At 45.9% G+C, this 25893-nt stretch overlaps 1 protein-coding gene across 1 annotated transcript in view; it reads left to right on the top strand.

Annotated features, from left to right (window-relative positions):
* The first annotated feature begins 11362 nt into the window (after positions 1 to 11362).
* The window catches only part of LOC126281464 (uncharacterized), a 115391-nt gene continuing 100860 nt past the window's right edge, over positions 11363 to 25893 (top strand). The window contains exon 1 of the mRNA XM_049980456.1: positions 11363 to 11466. Within this exon, the coding sequence (XP_049836413.1) occupies positions 11392 to 11466 (75 nt within the window). The 5' untranslated portion in view covers positions 11363 to 11391. The remainder of the gene's footprint in view (positions 11467 to 25893) is intronic.

The following is a 25893-nucleotide window of genomic DNA, read 5'->3' as shown; positions in this document are numbered from 1 at the left end:
AGACTATAGTGGGACTGCAGGGTCTTATCCCTTGCACGCTCCCCGTGAGACTCACATTCCCAACTCTCCGCATCCTACATTCGTAATGTTCCTAAAGGAATGTGGGACTTACGGGAAGCGTGTAAAGTGATAAGTCCCTGCAGTCGCGCTATCCTCTGTGTCCTCGGTGGCTCAGATGGATAGATACCGGCCGGGTGGCCGAGCGGTTCTAGGCGCTCTAGTCCGGAGCCGCGCTGCTGCTACGGTCGCAGGTTCGAATCCTGCTTCGGGCATGGGTGTGTGTGATGTCCTTAGGTTAGTTAGGTTTTTGCCGGCATGGTAGCTCAGCGTGTTCGGTCAGAGGGTTAGCTCCTTCTGTAATAAAAAAACTGAGTGACTGGGTCAATAACGAACATCCACGGGCGTTATGGGACGTCCGCCACGAACAATTGCACCGAACTCTAACAAACAAAATGAGATTAAAAAAAAGAAAAAAAAAGAGAGCGTCTGCCATGTAAGCAGGAGATCCCGGGTTCGAGTCGCAGTCGGGGCACACATTTTCAGCCGTCTCCATTGAGGTATATCAAAAACACCTGTTGACAGCTGAAGGTTTCGATTATTTATCATTTCTTTCTAGAGAAGCTGCATGGTCATCATTGGTGTCCGTTCTTTCAGAACAGTTACTATTTTCATATATTTAAAAAGAGAGCTAACTCAAAGCTGAAAGTTTTGTACAGAATCTGATAGGGGCCATTGATCTCTGTTTCAGTATTAATGATTTCAGCTATCTCTCAACGGTACTAACAGGGGGTGTCAGGGGACTCATGACGCCTCTCGCGTCACCCCTCAGAATAATTTTTTGCTAAATGTAAAGTGTTTTAAAAACGTGACACATGCTCCTACACGAGGTAATACTGCTCAAAACTAAAAGAAAAGTTTCTAGAATGGTATGTTCGGAAGCCAATACACATATACATAGGGAACAATCTATCCTCTCATTTTCATATGTTTGTTACGTAGAAGTAGACATTAAAGGCAGCGCTGCATGTGTGTACCACTTATCCTAAAACATCCTTCAGCCCCTCTTCGTCTGTTTCAAATATACGTCGTTCAGCTCGAATTGCGTCACATATATTGGTCAACGCTCCTGTAACGTCTGCACATTGGCGATGGATTGGGCTTCCATCAATGCCTTTAAATGTCCCCAAAGCCAGAAATCCAACGGATTCAGGTCCGTTGAAAGGTGGGGTACTATCGGATCTCCTCGAAAATCTGTCGTCCACGGTACGTTGCAGTGAGGTACTTTGTTTCTGACATGACATTCAATGCTTTCATGGAAACATGTTTAATGTTGCCTACGCAAACGTGATAGTACCCAGACATTCACCATTTCGTCCGAAGCAAATCGACGACCACGAATGTCTTTCTTCAGGGTTTCTGAAATATGGAAATCGTATGGGGAGATATCGGGTCAGTATGGAGGATGTGTAACGACTTCCCAGCGAAACCTCTGCAGTGTAGTCGAAATAATCTTGGCAAAACTAGTAATAAGCACGGATGCAAACAAATTATCATCATAAAACATTATATATATATATATATATATATATATATATATATATATATATATATATATATATATTCCCAAGACCTGCTCCAATAAAAAAGAAGAAACTTAGTAATGTAAACAAAATTCTATATTACAAATGAGCAAATATCATTTTATCATAGTTCTGCCAGTGGCCAGCGAAGGACGGACAACATAAAAATGAAGCATACTCACCGTCGTCTGCTTTGCTATATTTCGATTGTCGCTGTATTTTGCGTACATTATGAATATACTGACTACATTCGATGCCTAAAGTATTTTGTAATTGTGTATATTGTTTATTCCTGGGGCCATTTCCTGCACAGCAACCCCACGACCACACGTTTAATCCCGTTGTGTAACAAGATAGCTTTGTGTGTCTCCTAAAAAATTTACTTTCTAGAACATGATCCCTTTTGCAACTCACCTGTTCAGTTCTTAAAACTGTCATGATTTTGGGCATGATGGGTAGTTTGATGCAGCTCTCCAGGCTACTCCATCCAGTGCAAAGCCTCCTCATCTCCGAATAACTATTGAGACCTACGTCCATTTGCAATTGCTCACTGTATTCATCCCGTCACACTTCCCCCGACTAGTAACTGGCGAGTCGTTCACGCCCCAGGGTATGCCCTGCCAAACTATTCCTGTATTTTAGTCACGTTTTATCATAAATTGAAGGAGCTAAGTGCTATAATAAGGAATTTTGAGGTTTTGTGTGAGATGAGATCTATGTGCCGTCCCAGTAACCTATAAAGGGTTCAAACCGCCACGAATGAAAATATAGTACTCAATGCAATCAGAAGATGATATGCGTTTTAACAGCCACTGTTGTTAACATACGAAAGGCTCTAACGTCCAGTGCACTTATTCCTCGCTGTTAGATAATATGGCGGAGGTGGTAGACGTTTGTAATAGTTTGAGTAGAAAGGAACGACGAATTAAAGGAGAAAGTACTGTGGCAGGAAGGACGAAAAAGTTGAAAAATTGGAGGAAATCAATATATAAATTCAAGTAATGAATGTGTTCCTGCAAAACCTCACTCAGTACAAGACGTCTCATTAATGATTGCTAACCTCCACCATAACTGAACTGAATGGTTCAAATGGCTCTGAGCACTATGGGACTTAACATCTATGGTCATAAGTCCCTTAGAACTTAGAACTAATTAAACCTAACTAACCTAAGGACATCACACACATCCATGCCCGAGGCAGGATTCGAACCTGCGACCGTAGCAGTCGCGCGGTTCCGCACTGAGCGCCTGAACCGCTAGACCACCGCGGCCGGCTAACTGAACTGAATGTTAATGCTTGAGTTACAGAATGTATTGCTCCAGAAGATGCAAAGAACATGACACAGCAATCGAAACAAAGCCACTTATCGTCAGTACCATGAATGCATCTGACTACATAGATTTTAAGAAAGCAACAGATTGTAATGTAAATACCGCAGATCTAAACATATTCAATGTACAGAGGCTATTGTTGGGCAAACACAAATCTCATGCAGTTAAGACTAGGAGAAGGTTAAATGAAACTTTGGCCAGGAAATGCATCCTTATTTTCAAGAAAGGTTTACGAGTAGAGGACACCAAGGAAATTGAACTACCAACCCTGGTTACTACAAGTCACATCTGTGAAGAAAAGAAGAAAGATTTTAATGAAATGGTGTAGTACCCAGCAATGATCACATACAGTTTTACAAAAGCAGAATGATCTTTTACTATCTTTTTGTTGAGAACTGAACAATGACATTTAGAGCTTTTCATTACATTTCGTTCTTCAGTAAGTTTTTCATACTACTACAGTAAAATGTTTGTAATTTCCCTTGGGAAGTAGGTCCGTAATGGAACAGTGGAGGCACATACACAGTGACCTGTGTTGGGCTCAAGCATTGGTTTAAACCTTGGTTCCTATTCTGTGTTTGGTTTCCCACGGTTATTGCGATTATGCTGTTGTTCGCTCTCTCCGTGAGAGGCAGCAGCGGTGTGTATCGATATTCGCACCTTGTACTATCTTTGGTCTGGTGCTTATACTTCTGGCTGTGCTGTGTGCGAGGAGTCGGTCGGTTGGCGCAGAGCAGCGAGGAAATCTCCGCATGGCATAGTTTGGCAGGGCCCGCTGGCGGTCTGTAAGCAGTGTCGGAGTGTGCGGGGCTGTTCCCATTGCTACGAGGTCCGTGGCTCACCGACCCTGGACACGAAAGTTGAGTTTGGATTTAATTCATCAGAAAGTTAAGACTGTACACATTGTGTAGTCTGGTTCTCGTTGTTGGCTGTTAGGACATTCCTGCCACCAACAACATGTGTGTTCGAGTTGGTGACGGTTTAGCCACTGTCCGGTGGAGTCTAACTGTATTTGGTTATCTGCAATTGAAGTGCACCAGCAGAGTTTTCTGCCTTGTCGCCGTTAACATTCCGATTACCTGCCCTGGCCACTGACGTAAATTCAGGCAGTATCCTGTCCTCACCGTGTTGTCGCTGTCCAGCATGGTGTATAGTTCGACAGCTTAATACACTCCTGGAAATGGAAAAAAGAACACATTGACACCGGTGTGTCAGACCCACCATACTTGCTCCGGACACTGCGAGAGGGCTGTACAAGCAATGATCACACGCACGGCACAGCGGACACACCAGGAACCGCGGTGTTGGCCGTCGAATGGCGCTAGCTGCGCAGCATTTGTCCACCGCCGCCGTCAGTGTCAGCCAGTTTGCCGTGGCATACGGAGCTCCATCGCAGTCTTTAACACTGGTAGCATGCCGCGACAGCGTGGACGTGAACCGTATGTGCAGTTGACGGACTTTGAGCGAGGGCGTATAGTGGGTATGCGGGAGGCCGGGTGGACGTACCGCCGAATTGCTCAACACGTGGGGCGTGAGGTCTCCACAGTACATCGATGTTGTCGCCAGTGGTCGGCGGAAGGTGCACGTGCCCGTCAACCTGGGACCGGACCGCAGCGACGCACGGATGCACGCCAAGACCGTAGGATCCTACGCAGTGCCGTAGGGGACGGCACCGCCACTTCCCAGCAAATTAGGGACACTGTTGCTCCTGGGGTATCGGCAAGGACCATTCGCAACCGTCTCCATGAAGCTGGGCTACGGTCCCGCACACCGTTAGGCCGTCTTCCGCTCACGCCCCAACATCGTGCAGCCCGCCTCCAGTGGTGTCGCGACAGGCGTGAATGGAGGGACGAATGGAGACGTGTCGTCTTCAGCGATGAGAGTCGCTCCTGCCTTGGTGCCAATGATGGTCGTATGCGTGTTTGGCGCCATGCAGGTGAGCGCCACAATCAGGACTGCATACGACTGAGGCACACAGGGCCAACACCCGGCATCATGGTGTGGGGAGCGATCTCCTACACCGGCCGTACAGCTCTGGTGATGGTCGAGGGGACACTGAATAGTGCACGGTACATCCAAACCGTCATCGAACCCATCGTTCTACCATTCCTACACCGGCAAGGGAACTTGCTGTTCCAACAGGACAATGCACGTCCGCATGTATCCCGTGCCACCCAACGTCCTCTAGAAGGTGTAAGTCAACTACCCTGGCCAGCAAGATCTCCGGATCTGTCCCCCATTGAGCATGTTTGGGACTGGATGAAGCGTCGTCTCACGCGGTCTGCACGTCCAGCACGAATGCTGGTCCAACTGAGGCGCCAGGTGGAAATGGCATGGCAAGCCGTTCCACAGGACTACATCCAGCATCTCTACGATCGTCTCCATGGGAGAATAGCAGGCTGCATTGCTGCGAAAGGTGGATATACACTGTACTAGTGCCGACATTGTGCATGCTGTGTTGCCTGTGTCTATGTGCCTGTGGTTCTGTCAGTGTGATCATGTGATGTATCTGACCCCAGGAATGTGTCAATAAAGTTTCCCCTTCCTGGGACAATGAATTCACGGTGTTCTTATTTCAATTTCCAGGAGTGTATATGCTTGGTTGTGGGCGTCCATACCTTTTACGTTTGCATTGAACTCCCGGTTGGGTGCTGATCGAATGGAGCACAAGTCACCTCGCCGGTGGGTCCGCTGGCTGTATGTTGGGTGGGTTGTCGTCGGATCGAGAATGGTTGGTCCGACTGCCTGTCTCACCTAAGTAAACGTTAGTATTTCAAGTGCTGACCGACCTCCGAAACTTCTGAACGCCATTATTTTCTGTTGTGTGTATTTGTGAGGCTCATAGCCAATGGTTTTGAATTGTTTTTAGTGGTATTTTAAGTCATGGGCCTTTAGCCGCTTTAAAATTATAAGCTTGTCAAGTGTTAGATTCTTTGGGCCTTCAGCCTGATTAATATATTATTTAATGGTAAAGCCTTGGGCCTTCTGCCCACAAAAATTATTTTAGTTATGTTTTAAGTCATCGGCCTTCAGCCGTTTTAAAATTAAAGTTCCTTGCTTGTCAAGTATTAGATTGTTTGGGACCTTCAGCTTAATTGAACATAAGGCCTTCTGCGTTGTGCCTTTTTTTAAATTTAATTTTACCTTGAGTCTTAAATCATGGACATTCAACCGTCTTTAAATTAAGGTTTTTGCCTTTCAAGTGTTAGATTTTGGGCATTCAGCCAAATTATAGAACTTACTTAAAGTGAGGCCTTCTGCCCTCTAAATATTCTCTTTGGCGTCTGAATTTAGAGTTAATGGCTTTTAGCAGTTTTTTTAATTAAAGTGGTTGTGCTCTTAAGGCATAAGATAGTGTGGTGTATTCAGCCGACAACTAAGTTCAAGAATTTGTACTGTAATGTTTGGTCAAATAAATAAAGTTATATGTGTTCGAGTGAAGCTGACAGCCGCTTATTTTTGCCCCTTTCCACAATTCCAATGGTTCAAATGGCTCTGAGCGCTATGGGACTTAACGTCTATGGTCATCAGTCCCCTAGAACTTAGAACTACTTGAACCTAACTAACCTAAGGGCATCACACAACACCCAGTCATCACGAGGCAGAGAAAATCCCTGACCCCGCCGGAAATTGAATGCAGCGCGGGAAGCGAGAACGCTACCGCACGAACACGAGCTGCGGACCCACAATTCCAACTGCCTGTCCTGTTATGCGGGTTTTTCAGGGCGCTTCACACGTGTGTCGGTACTATCTGATGTACACGAGGTATAAAAGGGCAGTGAATTGGCGAAGCTGTCATTTGCACTCGGGTGCATCATGTGGAAAGGATTCCGCAGTGACTATGGCCACACGATGGGAATTAAAAGACACTAAACGCATAACGATAGCTGGAGTTACACATAGGACATTCTTTTCTGGAAACTGTTGTGGAATTCAAGATTTCGAGATTCGCAGTTTCAAGAGTGTGTCGAAAATACCATATTTCAGACACCATCTCTCACCACGGACAATGTAGTGACAAACGGTCGTCATTTAGCGAACGAGAGCACGGGTGTTTGCACAGAGTTGTCAGTGCTAAAAGGCAAGCAACACTGCATGACGTAACTACAGGAATCAATGTGGAAAGTATGACGAATGTATCCTTGGGTGTCAACAAAATATTTTCACATTTGGAAGAGAAAGTTAGTGATTGAAATTTCGTAAATAGATCTCGCCGCAAAGAAAACCGCCTTTCTTTCAGTGACTGCCACCCCAACTCGCGTATCATATCAGTGACACTCTCACCCCTATTGTGCGATAACACGAAACGAGCTGCCCTTCTTTGCACTTTTTCGATGTCCTCCGTCAATCCTACCTGGTAAGGATCCTACACCGCGCAGCAATATTCCAGCAGAGGACGGACAAGTGTAATGTAGGCTATCTCTTTAGTGGGTATGTCGCATCTTCTAAGTGTTCTGTCAACAAAGCACAGTCTTTGTTTGTCTTCCCCACAATATTATCCATGTAGTCTTTCCAGTTTAAGTTGCTCGTAGTTGTAATTCGTAGGTATTTAGTTGAATTGACAGGACTTAGATTTGTGAGGTTTATCGTATACCCCAAATTTATCGGATTTCTTTTATTACCCGTGTGGATGACCTCGCACTTTTCTTTGTTTAGTGCTAATTGCCACTTCTCGCACCATACAGAAATTCTCTCTAGATCATTTTGTAATTGGAATTGATCGTCTGATGATTTTACTAGACGGTAGATTACTGCGTCATCTGCAAAACAGTCTAAGGGGGCTGCTCAGATAATCACCTAGGTCATTTATGTAAATCAGGAACAGCAGAAGGCCCGCGACAGTACCTTGCGGAACGACCGAGCGAGGTGGCGCAGTGGTTAGCACACTGGACTCGCATTCAGGAGGACGACGGTTCAATCCCGTCTCCGGCTATGCTGATTTAGATTTTCCGTGATTTCCCTAAATCGCTTCAGGCAAATGCCGGGATGGTTCCTTTGAAAGGGCACGGCCGATTTCCTTCCCCATCCTTCCCTCACCCGAGCTTGCGCTCCGTCTCTAATGACCTCGTTGTCGACGGGACGTTAAACACTAATCTCCTCCTTGCGGAACACCAGATATCACTTCTGTTCTACTCGATGATTTACCGTCCATCACTACGAACTGTGAACTCTCTGAGAGGAAATCACGAATCTAGTCACACAACTAAGACGATAGTCCATAAGCACGCAATTTGATTAATAGTCGCTTGTGAGGAACACTATCAAAAGCCTTCTGGAAATCTAGGAATATGGAATCGACCTGAGATCCCTTGTCGACAGCACTCATTACTTCATGGGAATAAAGTGCTACCTGTGTTGCACAAGAACGATATTTTCTGAATCCGTGTTGGTTATGTATCAATAAGTAATTTTCTTCAAGGTGATCATAATGTTCGAGTACAGTATATGCTCCAAACTCCTACTGCAAATTGAGGTCAGTGATATGGGTCTTTAATTGAATGTGTTATTCCATGTTTACAGTAAACAGACTAGGCCCTTTGGTCCAGGTGACCTACTTGGAGGCCACTTGCAGCCCTTCATGGACTACATGTTCCCAAACAATGATGGAATTTTTGTGGATGGCAGTGCACCATTTCATCGGGTCAAAATTATTCACGATTGGTTTGAAGAAGATTCTAGTCAATTCGAACGAATGATTTGGCCACTGAGATCGGCCGACGTGAATCCCATCAAACATTTATGGGACGTAGTTGAGAGGTCAGTTTGTGCACAAAATCCTGCACCGGCAACACTTCCGCAATTAATGTAAGGTTATAGAGACCGTTATAGAGACATGAGACCGTTATAGAGACATGCGTCACAGCATTGTCAGTGTATGTGCGAACATTACGGAAGACGAACTACTCCTTGTTGAGAGGAATGTCGTTTCAAGTATTGCCAAATACCTTGAGGTTGGCGGACATCATTTTGAGTATGTTGTTGTTGTTGTGGTCTTCAATCCTGAGACCGGTTTGATGCAGCTCTCCACGCTAATGTATCCTGTGCAAGCTCCTTCACCTTCCAGTACCTACTGCAGCCTACATCCTTCTGAATCTGCTTAGTGTATTCATCTCTTGGTCTCCGTCTACGATTTTTACCCTCCACGCTGCCCTCCAATGCTAAATTTGTGATCCCTTGATGCCTGTGGAGATGTCCTACCAACCGATGCCTTCTTCTAGTCAAGTTGTGCCTCAAACTTCTGTTCTCCCCAATCCTATTCAATACCTCCTCATTAGTTATGTGATCTACCCACTTAATCTTCAACATTCTTCTGTAGCACCACATTTCGATAGCTTCTATTCTCTTCTTGTCCAAACTATTTATTGTCCATGTTTCACTTCCATACATGGCTACGCTTCAATATTTCTGTATGGGACTTGCAACGAGTTATTGAGTTCATACCACAAAGAGCTGCTGCAGTACGCCGGACAAAAGAAGATCCGACTGGATATCAGAATGTATTCCGTGACTTGTCACCTCAGTGTATGCATAACTTTCAAACAAAACATGTCAATAGTGCAATTACGACCATGAACACCTAGTATTATTACAACTGATTTTACTCAAATTCATGATCTTTGCTCTTAGAGTCTTTTTTATTTCAAGTCTTCAGTTTCCTTTTGCCGAATTCGATTCAGTAACTCCAGACTGGTTACTCGATCTACACATCTAACCATCAAGATTCTTCTGTAGCACCACATTTCAGATGTTTCTGTTCACTATAGAACTTTAGCTGTGGGAGTAACGCCGACCTGTATTTGAGGGATTTGAGGGAAGAGCGAGAGACTGAGAGGGGGGGGGGGGACAGGGAGAGAGAGAAGTAACCAACTGTGAGCCTCCCCAGAATAACGGAGCAGATGTACACTACTGGCCATTAAAATTGCTACACCAAGAAGAAATGCAGATGATAAACGGATCTTCATTGGACAAATATATTATACTAGAACTGACATTTTCACGTAATTTGGGTGCATATATCCTGATAAATCAGTACCCAGAACAACCACCTCAGGCCGCAATAATGGCCTTGATACGCCTGGGCACTGAGTCAAACAGAGCTTAGAATGCGTGTACAGGCACAGCTGCCCATGCAGCTTCAACACGATACCACAGTTTATCAAGAGTAGTGACTGGCGTATCGTGACGAGCCAGTTGCTCGGCCACCATTGACCAGACGTTTTCAACTGGTGAGAGATTTGGAGAATGTGCTCGTCAAGAGAAGAGTCGAACATTTTCTGTATCCAGAAACGCCCGTACAGGACGTGCAACATGCGGTCGAGCATTATCTTGCTGAAATGTAGGGTTTCGCAGGGATCGAATGAAGGCTAGAGCCACGGGTCGTAACACATCTGAAATGTAACGTCCACTGTTCAAAGTGGTGAGCGAGACGCGTAACCAATGGCACTACATACCATCATGCCGGGTGATATGCCAGTATGGCGATGACGAATACACGCTTCCAATGTGCGTTCTCCGTGATGTCGCCAAACACGGATGCGACCATCATGATGTTGTAAACAGAACCTGGATTCATCCAAAAAAATGACGTTTTGTCATTCGTGCACCAAGGTTCGTCGTTGAGTACACCATCGCAGGCGATCCTGTCTGTGATGCAGCGTCAAGGGTAACCGCAGCCACGGTCTCCGAGCTGATAGTCCATGCTGCTGCAAACGTCGTCGAATTGTTCGCGCAGATGGTTGTTCTCTTGCCTCAGGAATCGAGACGTGGCTGCTCGATCCGTTACAGCCATGCGAATAAGATGCCTGTCATCTCGGCTGCTAGTGATACGAGGCCGTTGGGATCCAGCACGGCGTTCCGTATTACCCTCCTGAACCGACCGATTCCATATTCTGCTAACAGTCATTGGATCTCGATCAACGCGAGCAGCAATGTTGCGATACGATAAACCGCAATCGCGATAGGCTACAATCCGACCTTTATCAAAGTCGGAAACGTGATGGTACGCATTTCTCCTCCTTACTCGAGGCATCACAACAACGTTTCACCAAGTAACGGCGGTCAACTGCTTTTTGTGTATGAGAAATCGGTTGGAAACGTTCCTCATGTCAGTACGTTGTAGGTGTCGCCACCGGCGCCAACCTTGTGTGAACGCTCTGAAAAGCTAATCTTTTGCACGTCACAGTATCTGCTTCCTGTCGGTTAAGTTTCGCGTCATCTTCGTGTTGTAGCAGTTTTAATGGCCAGTAGTGTAGTGGCTCGAGAATGAGTTTGGGCAGCTAGCAAAGACCGTGAACTCTGTGCTCATTAATGACTATGCAAAATGAATGTAGCGGACGGCAAAGTTCGGCGTCGGCCTTGGACAGCTGTGACGGGACCAGTGATAGCATCTGTCCGCACGCGACCGCCCGGATGCGCTGGACTACAAGAGCGGCACGGCGAGGTCCGGTCCGCTCAGAGCCAGTTGTGCCGCTCGACCGCCATGGCAGCCACCGGAGCCACCGTCGTCTTCGTCTCCGTCGCCGTCGCAGCCCTCGCTGGCACTGCCCACGCCTGCGTGAGTGTCGCGGCATGCGCGCGCTGTGCACTGGCCGGGGCTTCTCCTGCACCCTGTGGCCACGTGTCCCCGGACAGGTACCGACGTTACGTCCTTACATGTTCAAGAAACGACACTTGTCTGACTCGATGCGGTAGACGCCATATTTCTTTCATCTACATCCACACTTATACTCCGCAAGCCACCCAACGGTGTGTGGCGGAGGGCACTTTACGTGCCACTGTCATTACCTCCCTTTCCTGTTCCAGTCGCGTATGGTTCGCGGGAAGAACGACTGCCGGAAAGCCTCCGTGCGCACTCGAATCTCTCTAATTTTACATTCGTGATCTCCTCGGCAGGTATAAGTAGGGGGAAGCAATGTGTTCGATACCTCATCCAGAAACGTACCCTCTCGAAACCTGGACAGCAAGCTACACCGCGATGCAGAGCGCCTCTCTTGCAGAGTCTGTCACTTGAGTTCGCTAAACATCTCCGTAACGCTATCACGCTTACCAAATAACCCTGCGACGAAACGCGCCACTCTTCTTTGGATCTTCTCTATCTCCTTCGTCAACCCGATCTGGTACGGATCCCACACTGATGAGCACTAAACTATAGTTCGAACGAGTGTTTTGTAAGCCACCTCCTTTGTTGATGGACTACATTTTCTAAGGACTCTTCCAATGAATCTCAACCTGGTACCCGCCTTACCAACAATTAATTTTATATGATCATTCCACTTCAAATCGTTCCGTACGCATACTCCCACATATTGTTGAGTAAAATGCAATCTCTACACTACAGTAATTCACAGCTGGCGCTTGCAGCAAGTATAAACTCTATCCATTTCACATCTTTCCAAATGCAGAGTCACTCCATGAAATAATCTCAAGAAATATCTTCTATCCTTCGTTATAGCAGGGAACTAGGACTGTAGATAAAATAACAATATATCGATATTTTCCGAAAAGTATCGATATTTATAGGCTTAATTTTTTCCACACGATCCAGAATAGGTATCCCAATCACGCAAAATCGCCGTAACCATTAAGGCAATCCTCCCTCATCTACATCTACATCTACATTTACACGCCGCAAGCCACCCAACGGTGTGTGGCGGAGGACACTTTACGTGCCACTGTCATTACCTCCCTTTCCTGTTCCAGTCGCGTATGGTTCGCGGGAAGAACGACTGCCGGAAAGCCTCCGTGCGCCCTCGAATCTCTCTGATTTTACATTCGTGATCTCCTCGGCAGGTATAAGTAGGGGGAAGCAATGTGTTCGATACCTCATCCAGAAACGTACCCTCTCGAAACCTGGACAGCAAGCTACACCGCGATGCAGAGCGCCTCTCTTGCAGAGTCTGTCACTTGAGTTCGCTAAACATCTCCGTAACGCTATCACGCTTACCAAATAACCCTGCGACGAAACGCGCCACTCTTCTTTGGATCTTCTCTATCTCCTCCGTCAACCCGATCTGGCACGGATCCCACACTGATGAGCAGTACTCAAGTATAGGTCGAACGAGTGTTTTGTAAGCCAACTCCTTTGTTGATGGACTGCATTTTCTAAGGACTCTCCCAATGAATCTCAACCTGGCACCCGCCTTACCAACAAATAATTTTATATGATCGTTGCACTTCAAATCGTTCCGCACGCATACTCTCAGATATTTTACAGAAGTAACTGCTACCAGTGTTTGTTCCGCTATCATATAATCATACAATAAAGGATCCTTCTTTCTATGTATTCGCAATACGTCCCATTTGTCTATGTTAAAGGTCAGTTGCCACTCCCTGCACCAAGTGCCTATCCGCTGCAGATCTTCCTACATTTATCGGCAATTTTCTAATGCTGCAACTTCTCTGTATACTGCAGCATCATCCGTGAAAAGTCGCATGGAACTTCCGACACTATTTACTAGGTCATTTATATGTATTGTGAAAAGCAATGGTCCCTTAACACTCCCCTGTGCCACGCCAGAGGTTGCTTTAACGTCTGTATACATCTCTCCATTGAGAACAACATGCTGCGATCTGTTTGCTAAAAACTCTTCAATCCAGCCACACAGCTGGTCTGATATTCCGTAGGCTCTTACTTTGTTTATCAGGCGACAGTGGGGGACTGTATCGAACGCCTTCCGGAAGTCAAGGAAAGTAGCATCTACCTGGGAGCCTGTATCTAATATTTTGGCATATTTACCTCTTTTGGAACACAACTCGCAGTTTACGGTTTCAAGCTAACGGCATACTGAAGATTTATCAAAAACAATTCATCCTTGTCGTAAAATGTCAGTTAATGACGCATCGGCAATGTAAACCTTCATGAGACACTATGATACTCACGACAAAATACCGAAGTCATATCATTGAGACGTGGTGTAATGGGCAACTTAGTTGATTCAGTACTAAAGGAAGTAGTTCCCTAGGTTTGTGCCTCACTAAGAACTAATACTTTTTTTCATCTTAGCGTTCTCAACATATTCCGGGAGTTACTTATTACTGTAATACGAATGGCGACCAATAAGTAATGCGACACAGTTTTCTCTGAAAGCAGGTTGGTTTTATTTAGGATTCCAATACACTATATTATTCCCCACTCTTTTTTGTATCCCGCCTAGAAGGCGGCGTTTGGGTCTGCTCCTGAAAACTGAAGGGTGGGCCGAATGTAGGAAGCTAGGAGGAGCATGTGACGTAGAACTCTCGGTACTGCAATTAAAGTAAAAGTGGTTTTACTTTATTACAACACAATAATAACTTGAATACATAAACTGTTACCTAACTTTGACTGAGATGCACGTAGGTGCGAAGCCGGATGTATCAAAGCTAACATAAGTTACACAGGCAAAATCTGTAGTGGCTCGCCCACTACGAAAATGAAACGCTGTTGGTTGGTCGTCTGCTCGTGATCAACTGAGGTGAATCTGGAGCGGCGCTCGTAGAGCTGCACAGCGCTGGCTAGAGGGCGCTGTCGCCGGCGAAGCTCTTCCGCTCTCGTAGTGCCAACCTAAGAACGGGCACCTACGCTGTGGCATCGTACCTACCGATACCACACTCTTTTCGCTACAGAACCATATATTTCAACATAATCTTCGTTCAGGGCGACGCCCTTAAGCCAACTTACCGGAAGGGCCTTTATACCAGCATGGTACCACTCTACTGGTGTAGGTCGGAGCCACCGTTTGGCTGCATCGACAACCTCGTGAACACGCAGTCACTGCTTCCCACAGAGGGCATCCTTCATGGGCCAAATAGATGGAAGATCCGAGATCTGGGCTGCAGGATGAACGAGGAAGAGCAGTCCTTTCCTGTCAAGAAAGGTCACGGAGCGGTGTAATAGAAAGTCATTGAGTAAAAGAGATGTAATATCCGGCGTTCCCCAAGGAAGTATTATAGGCCCTCTATTGTTCCTGATCTCTATTAACGACATAGGAGACAATCTGAGTCGCCGTCTTAGATTGTTTGCAGATGATGCTCTCATTTACCGTCTTATAAAGTCATCAGATGATCAAAATGACTTGCAAAATGATTTAGATAAGGTATCTGTAGGGTGCGAAAAGTGTCCCTGAATAAAGAAAAGTGCGAAGTTATTCACATGAGTACTAAAAGAAAGCAGCTAAATTTTGATTACGCGATAAGTCACACAAATCTGAAGGCTGTAAATTCAACTAAATACCTAGGGATTACAATTACAAATAACCTAAACTGGAACGATCTCATAGATAATATTGTGGGTAGAGCAAACCAAAGACTGCGATTCATTGGCAGAACACTTAGAAGGTGCAACAGGTGTACTAAAGACATTGTTTACACAACGCTTGTCCGCCCTATTCTGGAGTATTGCTGTGGGGTGTGGGATCCGCATCAGGTGCGACTGACGGTTGCAATCGGAAAAGTACAAAGAAGGGCAGCTCGTTTTGTATTATCGCGAAATAGGGGAAATAGTGTCACAGAAATGATACGTGTATTGAAGTGGCAATTATTAAAACAAAGGCGTTTTTCGTTGCGACGGGATCTTCTCATGATATTTCAATCACCCGTTTTCTCCTGTGATTGCGAAAACATTCTGTTGGCACCCAGCTACATAGGGAGCAATGATCATCACGATAAAATAAGAGAAATCAGGGCCTGCACAGAAATTTTTTTTTCCCCCGTGCCGTTCGAGAGTGGAACGGAAGAGAATGTGGTTCATTGAACCCTCTGCCACGCACTTTATTGTGATAAGCAGAGTAATCACGTAGATGTAGATGTAGATGTAGAATGAAAGTTTCAGAGTTCCTCTCGGCTGCACACACTTGTGTGTGGCCTTACGTTGTCATTGGGAAGGAGAAGTTCGTTAGTATTTCCATAGCAACGAACGCGCTGAAGTCGTTTCTTCAATGTTCTGACGGTAGCGCAATACAATTTCCATTTCATCATTGGGAGGGAGGGCGTCAAAGAGATTAACTCCTTCAAAGTCCCAGAAGACCGTCGCCTTGAATGTACTGGCTGAGGGTGCGGCTTTGAACTTTTTCTTCGGAGGAGAGGTAATGGAAATGAGCGTTTGGCGCCATTGGCCGGGAGGCAAGTCCGGCCGCCTTGGTGCAGGTCTTCTTACATTCGATGCCACGGTGGGCAACCTTCGCACCGGATGGGGACGAAATGATGATGAAGACAGCACAACGCCCAGTCCCTTAGCGGAGAAAATCCCCAACCCAGCCGGGAATCGAACCCGGGCCCGTAGAACGTCAATCCGTCACGCTGACCACTCAGCTATCGGGGCGGACGGAGAAGAGGTTTGCCGATTTGTTTCCGGCTCGAAGTGATGAACCCATTATTCATCGCCTGTGACAATGTTCGACAGGAAATTAGCACGATCAGGCTCATAGCGCGCAAGCAATTCAGCACAGGTGGTCCTTCGTTGCTCTTTACAGTCTTTTGTTAGGCGGCGGGGAACAGAGTCGGCACACAACTTTGAGTATCCCAACTGCTGGACGAGTGTGTCAGCACTCCCGACAGCGACTTTCAGTGGTGCAGTGAGGTGTTTGGTTGTGATCCGCAGATCACCTCTAATGAGAGTGTCCGCACGTTTCGACACTGCAGGAGTCACAGCTGTGTACGGCCGGCCGGTACGGGAGACATGTTGCGCGATCTTCTTGTGATGATGACAACCGCCTTGCCCAACGACACACCGTGCTTTTGTTCACTACTAGGTCTCCGTAAATGCACTCCTGGAAATGGAAAAAAGAACACATTGACACCGGTGTGTCAGACCCACCATACTTGCTCCGGACACTGCGAGAGGGCTGTACAAGCAATGATCACACGCACGGCACAGCGCACACCAGGAACCGCGGTGTTGCCCGTCGAATGGCGCTAGCTGCGCAGCATTTGTGCACCGCCGCCGTCAGTGTCAGCCAGTTTGCCGTGGCATACGCAGCTCCATCGCAGTCTTTAACACTGGTAGCATGCCGCGACAGCGTGACCGTGAACCGTATGTGCAGTTGACGGACTTTGAGCGAGGGCGTATAATGGGCATGCGCGAGGCCGGGTGGACGTACCGCCGAATTGCTCAACACGTGGGGCGTGAGGTCTCCACAATACATCGATATTGTCGCCAGTGGTCGGCGGAAGGTGCACGTGCCCGTCGACCTGGGACCGGACCGCAGCAACGCACGAATGCACGCCAAGACCGTAGGATCCTACGCAGTGCCGTAGGGGACGGCACCGCCACTTCCCAGCAAATTAGGGACACTGTTGCTCCTGGGGTATCGGCGAGGACCATTCGCAACCGTCTCCATGAAGCTGGGCTACGGTCCCGCACACCGTTAGGCCGTCTTCCGCTCACGCCTCAACATCGTGCAGCCCGCCTCCAGTGGTGTCGCGACAGGCGTGAATGGAGGGACGAATGGAGACGTGTCGTCTTCAGCGATGAGAGTAGCTTCTGTCTTGGTGCCAATGATGGTCGTATGCGTTGTTGGCGCCGTGCAGCTGAGCGCCACAATCAGGACTGCATACGACCGAGGCACACTGGGCCAACACCCGGCATCATGGTGTGGGGAGCGATCTCCTACACTGGCCGTAGACCTCTGGTGATCTTCGAGGGGACACTGAATAGTGCACGGTACATCCAAACCGTCATCGAACCCATCGTTCTACCATTCCTACACCGGCAAAGGAACTTGCTGTTCCAACAGGACAATGCACGTCCGCATGTATCCCGTGCCACCCAACGTGCTCTAGAAGGTGTAAGTCAACTACCCTGGCCAGCAAGATCTCCGGATCTGTCCCCCATTGAGCATGTTTGGGACTGGATGAAGCGTCGTCTCACGCGGTCTGCACGTCCAGCACGAACGCTGGTCCAACTGAGGCGCCAGGTGGAAATGGCATGGCAAGCCGTTCCACAGGACTACATCCAGCATCTCTACGATCGTCTCCATGGGAGAATAGCAGCCTGCATTGCTGCGAAAGGTGGATATACACTGTACTAGTGCCGACATTGTGCATGCTCTGTCACCTGTGTCTATGTGCCTGTGGTTCTGTCAGTGTGATCATGTGATGTATCTGATCCCAGGAAAGTGTCAATAAAGTTTCCCCTTCCCGGGACAATGTATTCACGGTGTTCTTATCTCAATTTCCAAGAGTGTATTCTGCAAGCGCCTATGAATATCTGCGACGCTCTGGTTTTCCCCCAAAAGAAACTCAGTGACAGCTCTCTGCCTGGAGCGCACCTCCGTTACAGAGACTATTTTGAAGACTACGTATAGCAACGCCACCCATCGGAACTTCATGAAACTGTAGCTGCTGAAAAATTCCGCATTTTTTCAAACAAAACTGGCCAAGGAAAAAATGTGTTGAGTTACTTATTGAACGCCTCTCGTATGTTTTGCAAAATTCGTTGCTCTTTTTTTTCTGCCTGATTAAAAAAGGAAAAGTGAAATAAATGTTTACATATATACAGGGTCGTCCATTGATCGTGACCGGGCCAAATATCTCACGAAATAAGCGTCAAACGAAAAAACTACAAATAACGAAACTTGTCTAGCTTGAAGGGGGAAACCAGATGGCGTTATAGTTGGCCCGCTAGATGGCGCTGCCATAGGTCAAACGGATATCAACTGCGTTTTTTTAAAAAATAGGAACCCCCATTTTTATTACAAATTCGTGTAGTAAGTAAAGAAATATTATTGTTTTAGTTGGATCACTTTTTTCGCTATTTGAGACATGGCGCTGTAATAGTCACAAACATTGGCTCACAATTTCAGACGTACATTTGGTAACAGGTAGGATTTTTAAATTAAAATACAGAAAGTAGGTACGTATGGACATTTCATTTCGGTTGTTCCAATGTGATACATGTACCTTTGTGAACTTATCATTTCTGAGAACGCATGTTGTTACAGCGTGATTACCTGTAAACACCACATTAATCCTATAAATGCTCAAAATGATGTCGGTCAACCTCAATGCATTTGGCAATACGTGTAACGACATTCCTCTCAACAGCGAGGAGTTCGCCTTCAGTAATGTTCGCACATGCATTTACAATGCGCTTACGCATGTTGTCAGGCGTTGTCGGTGGATCACGATAGCAAATATCCTTCAACTTTCCCCACAGAAAGAAATCCGGGGACGTCAGATCCAGTGAACGTGCGGGCCACGTTGTGGAGCTTCGATAACCAATCCACCTGTCATGAAAAATGATGTTCAGTACCGCTTCAACCGCACGCGAGCTATGTGCCGGACATCCACCATGTTGGAAGTACATCGCCATTCTGTCACGCAGTGAAACATCTTGCAGTAATATCGGTAGAACATTACGTCGGCAATCAGCATACGTTGCACTATGTTGATTGCCATCGATAAAATTGGGACCAATTATCCTTTCTCCCATAATGCCGCATCATACATTAACCCGCCAAGGTCGCTGATGTTCCACTTGTCGCAGCCGTCGTGGATTTTCCGTTGCCCAATAGTGCACATTATACCGGTTTACGTTACCGCTGTTGGTGACTGACGCTTCGTCGCTAAATAGAACGCGTGCAAAAAATCTGTCATCATCCCGTAATTCCTCTTGTGCCCACTGCCAGAACTGTACACGACGAGCATAGAATTATGGTACGAGTCCAATCGATGTTGATGTAGTATTCTCAACACCAAGGTTTTTGCGATTCCCGATTCTCGCTCAATTTGTCTGCTACTGATGTGTGGATTAGCCGCGGCAGCAGCTAAAACACCTACTCGGGCATCATCATTTTTTGCAGGTCGTGGTTGACGTTTCACATGTGGCTGAACACCTCCTGTTTCCTTAAATAACGTAACTATCCGGCCAACGGTCCGGACACTTGGATGATGTAGTCCAGGATACCGAGCAGCATACATAGGACACGCCCATTGGGCATTTTGATCACAAAAGCTATACATCAACACGATATCGACCTTTTCCGCAATTGGTAAACGGCCCATTGTAAGACGGGTAATGTATCACGAAGCAAATACCGTTCGCACTGGCGGAATGTTAAGTGATACCACGTACTTGTACGTTTGTGACTATTACAGCGCCACCTGTCACAAAGCGAAATAAGTGGTTCAAATAAAACATTCATATTTCTTTATGTACTACACGAATATGTAATAAAAACTGGGGGTTCCTATTTAAAAAACGCAGTTGATAGCCGTTTGACCTATGGTAGCGCCATCCAGCGGGTCAACCATAGCGCCATCTGGTTTCCCCCTTCAAGCTAGACGAGTTTCGTTCTTTGTAGTTTTTTCGTTTTGACGCTTATTTCGTGAGATATTTGGCCCGGTCACTATCAGTGGACCACCATATATATATTGCAGAATTTCCCGGACTGTGGTTAGGCAGGAACCTAACAGGACAGTTTAATCACTGAGTCTGAAACGAGGTGCAGAAAATTCCTTTATCACAAACATTTGGCTGTCCATTTCCGAATATGTCGCTACACCCGAGGATGTGGTTAGGCAGAAACCTAAAGTAGAGCTTAAATTGCTGCGAGTGAAACGAGCAACAATGACATGTATGTTCTTCGATATTATAAATATTTAGCTGTTTGAGAAGAGCAGGGTGGAGTAGGCTTCGCGCATGCGCAGAGTGGGATGCTTCTTAGGTCACTTCCGTTTGGAGAAGATGCGTCTTGTAGGTGTAACGCCTTGTACACGCTACTAAACTTCCCACTGTTATTTGTTTCCACTATAGCAGTTATGGACAGTTGATGTTGATTTACTTTGTTTAGCAGGAATTTAAATCTTGATTAATTTTCGCCCTCACTTCATACGAACGTTTAATGGTATGTTAAAAATTATCCTAATATGTAAAAAAGGAATTGGAATGATCATTTTCAACCAACGTGATAAATCATTGTAGTCTCTGATTACCAAATCAAATATTTTGCTGTGTTCATAGCCAAATAATATATTCTGATGGATAACAATTACGTCCTTGACTCAGAAATCACCATTCCTGTTTACACCAGGTGAGCAAAAAACCACGGAGTCACAGAGGGTTTATACTGGACGAGGCAAATAAAAGTGGCTTGGACATTCTGAATTCATTGGTGACGGCATTAACAGTGGAGGAAAAGGCCTACAGTTACTTCCAACAACATGGAGCAGCTGCCTATTGAGCCGGCCGAACCTTGGAGATCATTTACACAATTTGCACGCCTGACAGAGATGTTAGCAGAAGTCAGTCTGATTGCGGCCCTAGCTGGCACCCAGGTCACGTGATCTGTCAGTGTGCAAGTGTGGGGAGTCCTCAAGTTTAAGGTGTATCGCGGCAAACCTCGCAGTCTTCAAGAACTGCAGCAGAACGTTTCGGATGAGCCTGCACGAATTCCGGTCTGAGGGCGCTGTAGTCATGGACTGTGCGGCTGGTCCCGGAGGAGGTTCGAGTCCTCCCTCGGGCATGGGTGTGTGTGTTTGTCCTTAGGATAATTTAGGTTAAGTAGTGTGTAAGCTTGGGGACTGTTGACCTTAGCAGTTAAGTCCTATAAGATCTCACACACATTTGAACATTTGAAAATTTTGCATCAATTCCAGCAATTTGCTGATCAGGGTCAAAAAGTGCAAAGAGATGAATGGTGGTCACTTTCTACATCTGCTTTAGTCAGGCTATTACAATATTTCCTTCCCTCTGCTGTGTTTCTTTGTACCCTCGTACTCTGTTCTACAGGCCACTTTTATTTGCCCCGCCCTGCAGCTATGAATAACCCCCGTCAGAATCGGAAACAAAAGAAAGGAGAAAATAATATATAAATAAGACATTCACAGTTGTTGCTCCTTCGTGACTTTTGGTCCATCCTGTATATTCATACATACTGTACAGGAACTCTTATTTGTTCGCACACTATAGAGTAGTAGGATATAATGTCACTCCTTTTTTTTCAGAAATTGCAATATTTTAAGTGGAGCTAAAGCCTTTTCGTGTAGGTAATCCAGAGTTCTCGTGGGTAGTCTAGCAGGATCGATACAGTATCGAGGTCTGTGGTGTATCGAGATATCCTGAGGATGTTCGAAGCGGAGTATCGTTTGCCCAGCCCTAATAATTTCCGCAGAAAACTAACACGGATGAAAGTGTACAATAACAGAAGCAAAAACGTTCTTGTAAACGTGCCCACAAACCATCCATTTGCGATAGAATTGCAGATGTGTTGTTACAAATCACCGCTGACTTCATTAGCAAATATTGTCATAGACGAAATCTACATCTACATCTACATACATACTCCGCAATCCACCATACGGTGCGTGGCGGAGGGTACCTCGTACAACAACTAGCATCTTCTCTCCCTGTTCCACTCCCAAACAGAAAGAGGGAAAAATGACTGCCTATATGCCTCTGTACGAGCCCTAGTCTCTTTTATCTTATCTTTGTGGTCTTTCCGTGAAATGTAAGTTGGCGGCAGTAAAATTGTACTGCAGTCAGCCTCAAATGCTGGTTCTCTAAATTTCCTCAGTAGCGATTCATTAAAAGAACGCCTCCCTTCCTCCAGAGACTTCCACCCGAGTTCCTGAAGTATTTCCGTAACACTCGCGTGTTACGGAATTTGAATCCAATTAGATGGAACTTTACAGAATAGTTTACATATGATACAAATTTGTGGCAATTAGGACTATATTTCATAGTGAAGTCAGCCGAGGCTCATAACCACACGATCGTAAGTATGCCGCCACGGGCGTGTTCGTGGACAAATGTTTACTGGAACGTTTTTACTTCATCTATCGTATACTTTCAGACGTTTGTGTTTCTGCTATAATTTTCATCCTTTGTATATAAAATAACAAATTTTTTTCTATAATATCTTGTGTGACTCAGAACTTGCTGCAAATCCTTTCGTTTCGCGCCATTTGTGACTAGGCTGTTTAGGTTTTTATGTTGGTAACGCCGCGTAGAGCTCTGTATGAAAATCACTGACTGATGTGTACAGTTTGTGGCTGGTTTGCATTGTTGGACTATTTGCTATTGTAGTGTTGGGCATTTGGATGTGAACAGCGCATAGCGTTGCGCAGTTGGAGGTGAGCCGCCAGCAGTGGTGGATGTGGGGAGAGAGATGGGAGAATTTAGAGAGAGGACGATCTGGATGTGTGTTCATCAGAAAGAGTAAATTTGTAATACTGGATATCATGAACTGCTATATATATATATATATGATGACTTTTGAACATTATTAAGGTAAATACATTGTTTGTTCTCTGTCAAAATCTTTCATTTGCTAACTGTGACTATCAGTAGTTAGAGCCTAGAGATCTTTTATTCAGCTGGCAGTTTTGGCGCATGTTGCATTGCAGTAGTTCGAGTAACGAAGATTTTTGTGAGGTAAGCGATTCATGAAAGGTATCGGTTATTGTTAGTCAGGGCCATTCTTTTGTAGGGATTATTGAAAGTCAGATTGCGTTGCGCTAAAAATATTGTGTGTCAGTTTAGTGTTGATCAGAATAAGTAAAGAGAGAAATGTGTGAGTACATTCAGTTTTGCTCAGCTGTTTGAAAATCAAATAACGTAAGAGGTTTACGAGCACAGTAATTCATAAATTTTCTAAGGGGACGTCACACATTGCAGAGACGGGCATATCACTTTAAATTGGTGCTGTCACTATCAGTCGAATTCAGGTCCACTGTGTGATTTCTCCTTCATATCATAGACAAATTTGTGTTATACTTATCCATTGCATACATAAAGTGTTGACTGTGTTTATCAAAATTCAGCTACTTTAATGGAAAATTTTCTAGAATTTAACTGTAAGGGGCAGTAAAAAAATTCCTGTTTGCGGACGTTGCTACAGTGTACATACAACTCGGCATATCTACGATGTGGGTGTGTTGTACAAGCATCAGCATGTGGGCTAGGGATTAATGTGGCATTCGTGTCTTTCTGACATGCATGTGGTAAATGCAGATACGTGAACTGTGGCGACGCTATTAGGAAACGCAGCTCCTCCCGTCGGAGGTTCGAGTCCTCCCTCGAGCATGGGTGTGGGTGTTGTCGTTACCGTAAGTTAGTTTAAGTTACATTTAGTAGTGTGTAAGCCTAGGGACCGATGACCTCAGCAGTTTGGTCCCGTGGGAACTTACCACAAATTTCCAAATTTCCTATTAGGAAATGCTTCAAAACAAGACCAATGAGCTGTTATTCCTTTATTGGCTGCCGAAGGACAAACACCAGTTGAAATCCATTGGAGAATGGAAGAATGAATATAAGGTAGCATGTCTGTCGAAAATCACCTTTTTGGAATGGTGTGCCAAGTTCCGTGCTGGTCACAATTTGAGACAAGTCGCCGAAGATACGCCAACACAAGTGGCAGATATTCGAGCACCTGACCTGATTATCACGGCTTCGTTCGCTTAAAAAAGGCGTCAAAGGGTGTGTACAGCAATCATTTACGGACTTCTTTACGGAGCAGCATATGGTGTTTTATTCAACGTGGGATCTTCAGGCTGGTGCGTCGGTGAAATGATTGCCTCAATGCCTGATTGAAAGACTGTACGGCCTCTAATCGGGGATGTTAATGCGTCAGGATTGGCCAGGAGGGGAAAGTTGTAGGTACCTGTAAAGAAAACATACACTACTGGCCATTAAAATTGCTACACCACGAAGATGACGCCCTACAGGCGCGAAATTTAACCACCAGGAAGAAGATGCTGTGATACGTAAATTATTAGCTTTTCAGAGCATTCACACAAGATCGGCGCCGGTGGCGACACCTAAAACGTGCTGACATGAGGAACGTTTCGAAGCGATTTCTCATACACAAACAGCAGTTGACCGGCGTTGCCTGGTGAAACGTTGTTATGATGCCTCGTGTAAGGAGGAGAAATGTGTTCCATCACGTTTCCGACTTTGATAAAGGTCCAATTGTAGCCTATCGCGGTTGCGGTTTATCGTTTCGCAACATTGCTGCTCACGTTGGTCGAGATCCGATGACTCTTCTCGCGTTGGCCGAGATCCGATGACTGTTAGCAGAATATGGAATCGGTGGGTTCAGGAGGGTAATACGGAACGCCGTGCTGGATCCCAGCGGCCTCGTACCACTAGCAGTTGGGATGACAGGCATCTTATCCGCTTGGCTGTAACGGATCGTGCAGCCACGTCTCGATCCCCTAGTCAACAGATGGGGACGTTTGCAAGACAACAACCATCTGCACGAACAGTTCGACGACGTTTGCAGCAGCATGGACTATCAGCTCGAAGACCAAGGCTGCGGTTACCCTTGACGCTGCATCACAGACAGGAGCGCCTGCAATGGTGTACTCAACGACGAACCTGGGTGCATGAATGGAAAAACGTCATTTTTTCTGATGAATTCAGGTTCTTTTTACAGCATCATGATGGTCGTATCCGTGTTTGGCGACATCGCGGTGAAAGCTTATTGGAAGAGTCTATTCGTCATCGCCATACTGGCGTAATAATATGGGGTGCCATTGGTTACACGTCTCGGTCACCTCTTGTTCGCATTGACGGCACTTTTAACAGTGGACATTACATTTCAGATGTGGCTCTACCCTTCATTCGATCCTTGCGAAACCCTACATTTCAGCAGGATAATGCACGACCGCATATTGCAGGTCCTGTACGGGCCTTGCTGGATACAGAAAATGTTCAACTGCTGCTTTGGCCAGCACATTATCCAGATCTCTCACCAAATAAATACGTCTGGTCAATGGTGGCCGAGCAACTGGCTCGTCACAATACCCCAGTCACTACTCTTGATGAACTGTGGTATCGTGTTGAAGATGCATCGGCAGCTGTACCTGTACACGCCATCCAAGCTCTGTTTGATTCAATGCCCAGGCGTATCAAGGCCGTTCTGGGTACTGATTTCTCAGGATCTATGCACCCAAATTGCGTGTAAATGTAATCACAGTTCGAGTATAATATATTTGTCCAATAAATACCCGTTTATCATCTGCAATTCTTCTTGGTGTAGCAATTTTAATGGCCAGTAGTGTATGT

The sequence above is a fragment of the Schistocerca gregaria genome, chromosome 7 (genome assembly GCF_023897955.1).
Source record: "Schistocerca gregaria isolate iqSchGreg1 chromosome 7, iqSchGreg1.2, whole genome shotgun sequence".
Taxonomy (NCBI): domain Eukaryota; kingdom Metazoa; phylum Arthropoda; class Insecta; order Orthoptera; family Acrididae; genus Schistocerca; species Schistocerca gregaria.
This window is presented reverse-complemented; position numbering and strand designations above follow the sequence as displayed.